We start from the raw sequence: 12,298 nt of genomic DNA, 5'->3' as shown, positions 1-12,298 counted from the left end.
GGGAGGGTATTAGCATGGAAATTACTAGCTTAAGGAGTTAGTGCAAAAGTTACTTTTCCAAGAGAAGGTCAAGTGAGAAAATTCACAGCTACTTTCATTGATAACTTAATACAGAAGATTGTGTATGTGTTTGGTACCTACAAAAAGCAATAATTATTGTAAGAATTAGATTTTAATTCAAGTTCCATGCCTGCTAGGATATATCTTCAGGAGTCAAGAGCTAATATTTGAATGAAAGAGCAAATTAAATGTTTTATGGTATTTCTTAACACCATGTCATTCAAATGACAAGATGAGATGCAAGGAAGATGATTAAGCAGTAAAAGGAGCATTTGGAGAACTTTAACTCCACACTTTAACATAAATTGGCTTGCTCTGTTTAGTTTTCCATGTGGTGATGTTTGGGGCAGTCCTGCAGAATGTAGCAACAGTGTCTTCTCTGGGTGTCTGGCTGTGAGCTGTGTGATTTTTGAGTCAGAACCTTTTTCCAGTAGTGTTAGCATTCTGAGGAACAGTTTTGAGCTAAGCTGTTTTCAGAGTAGTACTTTCCATGTCAGCCTTCAGCTCTTCATACACTACTGTACTGTTATAACATGGTAACAACATCTATTGTTGTGATGTGGCTTCACCATGTTTGGAAAATGTATGTCTAGCCCATGCTGAGCCTGTCCCGTAAGATCTTCATAGGGAAGCTTGTGAGATATGGGCTGGATGAGCAGACAGTGAGGTGAATTGAAAATTGGCTGAGTATCTAGGCCCACTGAGAGTGATCAGTGGCATGAGGTCTAGTTGTAGGGCAGTCACTTGTGTATGCCGGGGACTGATACTGTTCCAGTCCTGTTCTACGTTTTCATTAATGGTCAGGATGATGGAGGAGAACCTTCAGAAAACTTTCAGGTGATACAGAACTGGGAGAATATCCTCTGGAGTTTATATTGGAGCTATCCAGAGGAACCTACCTAGGCTGGAGAAGTGGTGAGCAGGAACATAATCAAATTCACCAGGGAAACATGCAAAGCTGAGGAGGAATGAACGTGTTTGTATCCAGTGGGACCACTCAAGAGAAAAGCAGCTCTGAGAAGGACCTGGGGATTCTGGTGGGACACCAAATTAACCATGGGCCAGGAATGTAGTCTTGCTGCAGAGAAGGCCAGTGGTATCCTGAAGTGCACTAGGAGTATTGCCAGCAGGTTGTTGGTGATGCTTTATTCTCAGCCTTGGTGAGGCCACACCTGGAGTTCTGGGCTTCTCAGTACGAGAGGGATGGAGCCATAGAAGGGAGGCTGGTGGAGGGCTACAAAGGTAATCAAGGAACTTTCCTCTTATGAGGAAGGGCTGGGAGCCAGGACTGTCAACCAAGATTAAAAGATGACTTAGGGGAAGTCTTATCAAAATGCATAAACATCTGATGGAAGAGTAAGAAGAGTATGGAGCTGGGCTGTGTTCACTGGTACCTAGGAATGGGGCCAGAGACAGAAGGCACAAGCTGAAACACTTGACCACTGGTCCAGGTTTCTTGGAGAGATTGTGGAGTCTCCTCCTTGGAAATATTCAGGAGCCATATCTGTGTGGTCCTAGACAAGCAGCTCTAGGGGACCCTGCTTGCGCGGAGGTGTTGGACCAGATAACCTCCAGAGTTCCAAACCTCAGGCATTCTGCTCTGTGGATGTGCAGAGTTTACAGTGGTACCAGTGGGTCACACTGCGTTGTACCTCATGGTGTGAGGGTGTCTTCTCTTTAAGCTTTGGTCATTAGACAAATGGTTGAGGTGACAATGACTGACAGTAAGATGGTTCTGCATTGGATTAATTTTTTCCACAATAGTGGTTTTATTGTTATAACCTTACTTAGCTTATGGACAACTATTTATTCCATCACAGACGTTAATTTGTGGGGAAAAAAAAAAGATTTATTAGAGATTCTTAATATGAGTTTTTCACCTCAGTACAACTAGTGTCTTAAAAAGTGCAGTGGGCACTTTGTTGCAAAACTGCAATGTCAGAAAATAAATGAGTTCTGTTTTAGTAACTTCTAGCCTGTGCAAGACAATTCTGTGTCAGAAGATACTAATAACTTTCAAGTACTTTGATAGGTGGCAATTTTCGGAAGCTCATTGGGTGGGTGAAAGGGAGACTGCCAATTCAGAGTAGGGGAACAACCAAACTTTTAATACTTATTCTTAATCTAAGTAGTAAAAATTTCTTTTTCCATAATTATGTAACTTTGCAACTTGGTTGGACAAAAAGCAAAGTTGCTTCCGTCTATAAATGGATGTAAAAATATAAAAGCTGCAGTCCTGTTTCTTCTGACTGATCTTGAGCTGATATATTTTTTTAGACGATAACGCTAAACTTCATGTTGCATTTCCTTGCCGAATACATTGAAGAATAATCTTTTCTTGATTTTAATTGACAGTTTGGAAGATCAGGAAGGAACAAGAAAGATGCAACTAGGAAAGACATGTATGCTAAATTTTTAACTTTTTAAGGGGGAATAGTAAAATAGTGTGGGTGAATAACATAGATGAAGTCTACAAAAGTTCACTTGATATGTTAATATTACTGGTGAGAGCATAAGCATACATCTCTTTTTCTCAAATGTATGCAATCTTCAAATGAACAACATTATTTACACCAGTGTCTTCATGTGTCTCAATTCTCAATAACGTAAAAATAATATATATATATAATAGTAATAATGATCCTTAATTGGTAGTTGCTTTTCTGTTTTCAAGCTTTATCACAAACTCTATTTTTTGGCATTACGTAATGTATAGTACTAAAGTACACTGCTTGGTACTTAAAATTCTTTTGTAAGACGTGGACAAGTGATCTTCAGTGGGGGGCTTTGCAAATCCATGACCTTGATGATTTATATTGACAGCTTTCTATGTGCATAAATATGGAATAGTAACGAGAAAATGATAAATTAGGCCTGCAGTGCTATGCTGATTTTGGCTGGGGGAGGAGTCTGAAACAGTTTCACAGATGATGTAGTTTGCATCTATTTTTTCATTAATGTGTTTTGCATTGAAATGGTTCTACATGGCCTTAGGTATTAGAACAATAGTTGTTGTCAGCTCCAGATTGCTGTTTGAATTTAAGACAGAATAATAAGTTACTCATACAATGATGGGCAGATTAATTTTTGAGTGATCTTGTGCATCCTATTTAGCATGTCCTTGAAGGATAATTATAATTTGCTTTGTAATTTTTCCAAACATTTAATAAGCATTATTTGATTTCTTATGGAACTATAAAATGCTCTTTTTATTTTCTTTCCTGAAAGAGGAAATGTTTGAAAGATGAGCTTAGCTGCTCACAAATGTGATGACCTTTTTACACCTAATTTTTGTCCAGATTATCATTTACTTTCCTCCAGTTGATGTTATTAACAACCAAACTTAGACAAATAATGTGTCTGTATGGTGGAAAGAAAACATTAATATGAGAAGTGAAGGTGAATGTATAGCAGGATACTGCAATGAAGAATAGAGAAATGGAGAAACAAGTGCTCAGTGCATGATTCATTTTGTGTACTGCAGATCATGCAAGAATTGCACAGTGAACATACCTGTTCTGTTTGGTCAATCTGTTCCATGCTTTGAGATGTTTGTTTTAACAACGTTATTCAGAAAGTAATGTGAAGACTCTGAAGACTGGATGCTAAAACTTCCCATGAAAAACTGAAATTTTACCAAATAACACATGAAAATGATCATTGAAGCTGTATGGAGTGAGATTTTTAGAGGAGGCAAATAGCCAACTTCCATGAGAGAGTTTTCCATCTTCAGATGCTTTTAGTAGGCTTTGTCCTTTACCCCTCATAATTTAAGGGAAGATATATGAACTGCTGGCACTATTGCCATGCTTAATGATGTTCTGGAAATAAGCTCCTTGAATTTCAGTTTTTATTTTTGAATGGTAGTATGAATAGGTGGTCAAAGATGGAGACATGGTTTTAGAAGAAGGCAGACGGTGAGTCCTTGTAAGGTCGGATTACTTTTCAGGATAACTGTGCAGTCCAGCTCCACACAGAAGGTACAGTTTCAGTCAAGGTGGAGTCCCAGTTCCTCTTACACAAATTCAGTGTTGCAGGTGTTGGTGTGACACCTGAAGGTGCAACTCCCTTGAGGCTATTTAACTGGACTGACCAACGTGCTCAGTCAGAAGCAATGCTGGCAGGAATGCCTTGTATCCATATGAAACTGTTCAGTATAAACAACTGAATTGTGTCAATTGTTGTGAAGGGTAAAAGGTATCCTCGTGGTAAAAGGGTATTCCCTCATGGTTAGCATAATTCAAATAAAAAGCTAATTATGGTATTAGTATATAAAAGTATCTTCTATACCAAAATAATTCTTTAGATGGAAGGCATTTTTAACTGGGACATTTGTATTGAAGATAATTAGCTCATACTTGACTGTATTTCTTAAATACTACATATATTAAAATAGTTTAACTGATTCTAACTTGAATAGATGCATTTTTGTTAGTCTTTGGTAGAACTGAATATTTTGTCTTTCATGGTCACACATTGAGGTGTAGTATTGAAATAAGCTGCTGTAAGAAAGTAGGAATTTTAATATTTGTATCTTTAAATCTGAGAGCATTTCTCATGTCTTTTCTACAATGGTTATAAGAATTCTTTCTTTACGTGACCTCACTAGAGGGCACTGCTGTGCAAGAAATGTTTGTCAATATTTATTTTTACACTTCTTGCCTGAGATGTACATCTTTTAAAAAACCCAGTGATAACAACTTTAAAGCCACTTGTTTGATATATGCACCCCTAATAATAAATGGAGTAGGAAGTCATTCTGATACACTACACAAGTACTTTTTGATAATTAATTGAAATCACAAGTTTATTTCTTAAATATCTTTAACCAGAAAAAGTTAAGCTATCTTCATTTTTAATTCTGGTTGTGCACCAAACTGATGAGAAAAAATTTACTTGTTCTATTTGGTCTCTAAGAAGGAGAAATCATCCTGTTTGGGCCACAGGTAAATAATTTGAGCATATCTTATTAGCTGAACATAAGACATTAGAAAATTAAACATAATCAACTTCTAGTTAATTTATAATGCTCAATGGCTTCAAGCTTTTTGCAGTAGGTGTTCAGCTTTAAGGCATTTAACTCTATTTTAAAGTAATTCACTATATTAAATTTAATGTGGTTTCTGTCTTCCACTCAACTGATCTATGTGCTTATGGCTGATGTAGTTGATTAGGTCACCTTAATACTCCCTTTAGGTGAAACTCTTTCATAGTTTGTGCAATTTAGAAATCTTACACTAGAGGTAATGGTTTCCAGTGGAAAACCTTTCTGCATCTTTTTAATACTCAGGAGTTTATCACTGAAGTAGTCGCTTGATGCAACAACTTCAGTATAGCATTTTACAACTTGCTTCAACTTCACTTCTGCTTTCTGTTTGAGTGACTGTTATTAGCATAGCAGGCACCTAATAGGAAAGACTTCCTTTATCTGGCCTTGGGTTATGTGAGTCTGGCAAGTCTCAAGTGTTGTAACATGCTGAGTCTGCAAGAGACCAAGAACCAGAACAGCAGCTCTTCCTTCTAAAGCTTAACTGTGAATGACACAAGAGTAGTTGAATCTGCTACAGGATGAGAAGGAAAGGGACCTGGGAGAAGTGGAGATTAAGCAAATTAGACACAATGCTCATGTATTTTATCATAAGGTATTTAATGCTCTGTCTGGAGTATGGAGTTTATTTGATGGATTTATTTTCAAATTACTGTCTCAGACTGAACTACCACTTCTCTGAGTAACAAGTAAGGCAGGAGTCTCAAAAGCTTTGTTTAGACTGTTGTAATAGGGTAGGGAAGCTAGGTTTTCTGTTGCAGTAAGTTGTTCTGTGTTTTTTCCCTTATCCTTTAGAGTAGAAGGCCTTATACTTCAAAAAGTATATGAGTACAAGCTTCATCCCTCCAGAGATGCCTGTAGATAGACTCAAATGAGAACAAGACAGCTGCTCATGGATGGTGCTTCTAACTTGTAATTAATAGGTAGTGAGCTCTTAAGATTTGGCTTTCCAGCCCCTAAGCTAAATGATAGTGGTGATGTGTTGAGCAGTTGTGATTCAAGAGAGGGGAAACCTCTCTAAAATTAGTTGGTTGAATTACAAATTTAGATTTTTTTTTTCTATTCAGAAATGTGGTTTCAATGAAGCTGATCCAGCATCCAAGTAAGAGCAGAGATAGAACCTGAGGCCATAGAGACCTATCTTTGCAACGTGTGTTATCAGATACCAACCTGAACAGTTAGTATTTAGTACCAGACTCAGTTCATTTTGAAGCACCTATGTTACAAAACTGCATGTATACTGTAATTGACTATTACCTTTGGATGTGTGGTTTTAGTCTTTGGTACAGTGTCTCTTATTTAACTTAAAACTTCTAGACAAAAAAAAAAACAGTCTAAAAATAAGTCCTGGAATCTGTTGTTTCAGTGGTATAAATATGTCAAGAATTACTTGTTTGATAATAAATTAACGTACATAACTTCTGTTAACTGCTTTAAAGGCATAACTTAACTTCTGTTAACTGCTTTAAAGGCTATTTTGATGTGTTTTAATGTTTTTCATATTCCAAACTTTGATCCCACAGCTTGATTCAGGACTAAGCTCTCTCTTGGCTGTAGTGTACATCTTTGGCTTGTTTTCCTTTGCTATCCTCAATACACTGTTTGCTTGTTAAGTTGCAGTTGCCTGAAATAATAGTCCTTGAATAATTTAACACTTGTACTTACCCAGGGGATTAAAACTTTGTCCAGGGCAGCCTTGAACTTCTTATCAGCCTGAAGGGAAACGCAGCCCTGAAAATGAGCTAATACAGCTTCTGTTCAGACCTGTGACACATATGAGATGACTCATTTTTCTGTCCTTCATTCTGTATTTTGTTATCTTGAAGGACCAATGTGTCCTTTCTTCACACTGATGATGGGAGCCTTAGTTGCATAATCGTCTTACTATTGGTGTCTTCTGTATTCAGGCAAGGACCTGAATAGCCTTTATCACTATAGCAAGCCTGATGTTTAAGTATGTAGTTCACATTTTCAAAAACAGCAAAACAATATATCACTTTGAGACTTGTATTTTTCTTTGTAGAAATTTAGACTAAACTTTCAAGCCCTGTAATTTATTTCTTAACTATTTCATAGAGTGAATACTTGATATGTTAATTGATACATTAGCTGTTTGAAGAATAGGTGGAAACCTCAGATGTTGAAATCTAATTACTTCTAAGTTCAGGTTTGTAAAATTGTTTAGGCACATGTCGTAGTAATCTCTTACATGTTTCTGCACACTGGCACTAGCTAGAAATCTTTTGGGTTCCAGAGAGGGACCTCAGATAAGTTGCAACCTGCATTATAGTTTATGATGTTGTATGGTGTTCACATGTCCCCTAAATTCTGTAGTTTTGCTACTAGCTGATCTGAGTGAGCTCTTTAGGGTCTGTATGGATCCTAAAGATGTAACAAGGTTACATTGTCATTGTCAGTTATACATACTTCAAGTATGTATAGTTTGAGAAATACAGCAAGTGTGGGAGCAGTAGATAGAAGAACAAAGAACCACTGTACAGATATTGTCAGATGGGAAGATTGGGCCAACAAGAATGACATCAAGTTTAGTAGATGTTAAGTTAGTTTCTTGCAATGAGTTAATTCCAAGCAATAGTTCATGCTTGGGTCTGATCAGCTGGGAGATGGTTCTGCTGGAAATGACCTGGAAGTCCTAGTGGGCAGCAAGCTGGGCATGATCCAGCAGTGTGCCTTGCAGCAGAAATACAGTGTCTAGGGCTTGCCTCGGCAAGAGCGTGGACATTTTCATTGTATTTGGCACTTCAAAAACCACGCCTAGAAATTGTCTAGTTTTGGTCCCCTAGTTTATGAAACAGGTAAACTGTAGAGGTTCCAATGAAGGCTTGTGGACATGATTACCAAGTGGCAGAGAGCAACCCATAAATAAAAACTGAGGAATTTTTTGTTTGGCCTAGAGAAGAGAATTGTGGGAGAGTGCTTTTTACAGAATTAGCTAGGTTTGAAAAGACCTTTGAGATCAAGTCCAACACCATCTTGTCAACTAGACCATAACACCAAGTGCCACATCCAGTCTTCCCTTAAACCACCTCCAGGAGCAGTCACTCTATCACCTCCCTAGGCAGCACATTCTAATGCCCAGTCACCCTTTCTGAGGAGAACTTCTTCCTTATGTCCAACCTAAACATCCCCTGGTGCAGCTTAAGATTGTGTCCTCTTGTCCTGTCACTGGCGACCTGGGATAAGAGACTGACCCCACCTGGCTGCAGCCTCCTTTCAGGCAGTTGTGGACAGGGATAAGGTCTCCCCTGGGTCTCCTTTTCTCCAGGCTAAACAGCCCCAGCTCCCTCAGCTGCTCCTCACAGGACTTACTCTCTAGACCTTTCACCAGCCTTGTTTCCCTTCCCCAGACTTGCTGCAGCACTTCAATGTTCTTCCTAAACTGGAGGCCCAGAACTGGACACAGCACTCAAGGTGCAGCCTCACCACTGCTGAGTACAGAGGGAGAATGTCACAAGCAGGCTGCCCTGGTCCTGCTGGCCACATTGTTGCTGGCAGAGGCCAGGATGCCATTGGCCTTCTTGGCCACCTGGGCACATGCTGGCTCACATTCAGCTGGCTGTCCATCAGCACTCCCAGGTCCCTTTTCCAGCAGGACCGAGGACAGCACAAATCCCTGAGGGACACCAGAAGTGACTGGATGCAGCACCATTCACCACCACTCTCTGGGCCCAGCCATCCAGCCAGTTCTTAATCCAGCAAAGCATGCTCATGTCCAAGCTGTGGGCTGCTGACTTTTCCAAGTGAATGCTATGGGATATGGTGTTCAAGGCTTTGCTGAACTCCAGGTAGACAATATCTGCAGCCTCTTGTAGGTGGCAAAGCAGCTTAATACTCTCAAAGGAGGTAGTCTAAAGGGAGAGCTGACAGGCATTTATAGACAGTTATCAAGTCTAGGCTAAGTTATGACATATTCAAAAATATAATCAAAAAATGGACAGTGCCTTGCTCTGGGTTCAGTGCATGAGACTATTATATCAAAGTAGGTTTCTAAGCTGGTCAAATTGTGTCTTGTGTGCAGAAAACTCGTGCTATGACAGCATGTATGGTGACATTTTTAACACACTAGCGATGTTAAATCTATTCTCAGTAGGAAATGTAAAACTGTGCTTGAAGGAGGGAGTGGTATTTCTGTGAACATCTAGAAAAACCACTCATCAAACTTCTGGAAGTATTTAAAAGACTTGTAGACATGGTCCTTAGGGACATGGTTTAGTGGTGGACTTGGCACTTTGGACTTAGGTTACTGGTTGAACTGGGTAATCTTAGAAGTCTTTTTCAACTGAAACAATTCTCTGAAGTTAGCAAGTGTTCAGATATCAAAGGCTCTAGTAAAATTGTGTGTGTTAATTGCTGAGGGAGAAAAGAACCTTCCTGCTGAGCTCTGCACCAAGAACAACATATCATCCACAATAAACAAATTACAAGCTTATGGCTAATGTCTCTAAACTGCCTGGAGAAACTTCTGATCTTGGCCTTGATCCATAAGAATGAAAGGGTAACAGAGAGAAAGTAATGCCATTTTCTTGTTTATCTTGCCTCAAATATCTTTCTTTGTTAGTCGAAAGCTTACGGACCTTGCATTGGAAAAATCTGGGTGTACTGTTGATGTAGAAGCTGGCAAAACACTTGGAATGACATGGAATTTATAATGAGGAATAAATTCCAACCAAATTTATGAATGTGAATGGGTATCTAAGTAGTCTTGGAATGTAACCGAGTTCAATTGTTCACATAACTTTTGCTTCCTCTTTACTGCAGAATTTTGGTTTTAGTGAATTAGGTACTTTCAACAATTTTATTTTAAAAGCAACTTGAAGATTACTGGCTGCAAAGAAATTGTGTATACTTTACTTTTAAAAATACTAGTGTTCAATGTCTAGAAACTTCTGTATTGCACAAAACATTGATTTTGATCTAAAGTGGTAGAATTAAATTTTCTGGAAGCTATGCGATTTACAAGAAACAAGAGCTAGTGTGATAAATCATCAGTGTGCTGTGCTTACATGAAGTTTTAATATATGTCAGAGTGGTCATGAGATGCTTAAGTGCCACTGGAGTGATGTGGGATGCTGGAATTTGCATAGCAGGTTTGTTTTGCTCGAAAGGGGAAAGGAATTGGTTGCCTTAGAGTATACAGATGGAGTGAAAAAACCACCCAGTAGTGATACCTCATAGCTGCAACACTGAGCAGCCTTATCAGATAAAAATATATAGCAGAAAATTTGAACATATATGTTTCCTTTTTATTTAAGGCTTATGGTATGTCAGCTTTGCCTCTAAACTTGATAAAGGGAACTACCAGTGCATCCTACGAACGTTTAGAGAACACTGAAGATATTGAAGAAGTGGAACAACATTTACTGAGGATTAAATCAAAGGTAAGGTTTTCGTTGTTCTCACTTTCTTAATGATTTTTTTTTTCCTTGCTTACTAGGTCATGGTCATGCTGTAGAGTCTTTGTTCCAGAAAAAATAGCAAGTCAGAAATTAATGGCTTGCAGTTATTTGACTTACTTTGGAACACATGGTCACTTGTGTAGCAGTGATTATATTCTTTGTCAGTCCTGCAGCAGTAGTTATTTCTGTCTTATTTAAGTATAAACCCTTATTTAATAAGTGTTAACAAATGAAACTTCTCAAGGCCTGCTTGCATGGAAAAGATGCTTTGTAGATACTAACTTCACTTAGTCTGCTACCAGAAATGACATCCAATTTGATTACTTACTCAATGCAGTGTAGTTAACACTGGATACTTGGCACATAGAGCTGTCATGATTTGGATTCATCAAACTATTAATCATCTTTATGAATAAATAACAGCTCCAGATATTCATGTTTCCCAGTTAATGTACCTTGCTGTTATAAATCTCGTTATGAAAAGCATACATATGGAAAGCTGTTCTGAGTCCTAAATATCCCTAGGATGTGAAGCCATTTGTAAACCCATGATGGTTTTGCAGCTAATGGGAATGCTGTGCCTCATACAAGCAAGACACTTTAAACAATCTGAGTGCAAACCAAAGAAGCATAAGTTTTTTTTACATACAAGATGATAGGGAAAAATCTCCCACCTCTTTTTTTCAACCCATTTCAGATAATGGCTTGACCAGCGTTTTCACAGCCTTTTTTGGGAAAAGTGACATGGAGGTGCCTCACTTCCATCCTGGCAGTCCATCTGTGCTGTTCTGTGCTCTGTGATAGTAGACTTCAGAGATGTTGAAGCAGTTCCAACAGTCTTCCCTTGACACTTGGCTTACCTCTACACAGTGTGGGCACCTTCAGTGCTCTAGATATTTTGTTGAATAAAGAAATCTAAAAAATAGTCTGTTTAAATTACCATGTTTTGGTTCTGCACAAAATACTACAGCACCAAAGTTATCCCATACTGAAATCAGTATGAGAAAAATGAGAAATCTGTGACTAATGGATCATTTCTGATTACAGAAGTCCCTGGAAATGTTGTATTATTGTAACTTGTATGTAACTGGTCATTACTGTTCAGTCTGGTTAAGCTATAGGTTCAAAAAGTAGAAAGTTCTTAATTTGTGTTTATGTTGTAATATGACCTTTAGTGGGAACTAGTTTTTCTTGTTTTATGGATTCTGGTCAGGATTCTACCTCATTCTGTAATGGAAATCTTAGCTCTTCAGTTATATGTGCATTAAGTTGTGTTACTGAGAGTACTATACAGTAAAAATTAGAAGTATGGAGGTATGCAGCTGAGATCCAATATGTAGTATGTAATTACTAGTACATCTGGAAGGTTTATTTCATTAGTCTTACATTATTAAAGCTTGATCTTGCAGATTGGGAGCTTGAACTGTTGTCAAAAAGCCCTTTTTAAGTCAGAGGTGCTATGCAGGGTATAGTACACATGTTCCTATTAAAAGTAGATTGTAATCTCCAATTTAAGTGCTATGTGTAGTGCCTATAATGTGATCATAGTCTTTTTGACAAATTAATTTTTTTTTAACTTCACTGGTATAAAGTGTTATATTATTTACAGGAAGAATCCTTTAAAATAAGAGGAAAATTAACAAGGAATTTCAAAACTTTAAAATATAGTTTTAGTGTATTTCCTACTACAAAATAATCTTTTTTCCAAGTATGAGTTCATAATATAAAAGTATCAATGTTAGAAACAATTTTGTTTGTTCAAATTTTTTGGTTC

At 38.0% G+C, this 12,298-nt stretch overlaps 1 protein-coding gene across 5 annotated transcripts in view; it reads left to right on the top strand.

The window, feature by feature from the left end:
* Positions 1-12,298, top strand: part of LMBRD1 (LMBR1 domain containing 1) — a 66,971-nt gene that overhangs the window by 29,531 nt on the left and 25,142 nt on the right. For all 5 annotated transcript variants that reach the window (XM_086876202.1, XM_086876204.1, XM_086876203.1 and 2 more), the window contains exon 8: positions 10,381-10,506. In XM_086876202.1, coding sequence (XP_086732328.1) covers positions 10,381-10,506 — 126 coding nt within the window. The remainder of the gene's footprint in view (positions 1-10,380; positions 10,507-12,298) is intronic.

This window comes from Cyanistes caeruleus, chromosome 2 (genome assembly GCF_971803275.1).
Source record: "Cyanistes caeruleus chromosome 2, bCyaCae1.hap1.1, whole genome shotgun sequence".
Lineage (NCBI taxonomy): Eukaryota > Metazoa > Chordata > Aves > Passeriformes > Paridae > Cyanistes > Cyanistes caeruleus.
The sequence above is the reverse complement of the archived record's forward strand: the minus strand, read 5'-3'. Positions and strand labels throughout refer to the sequence as shown.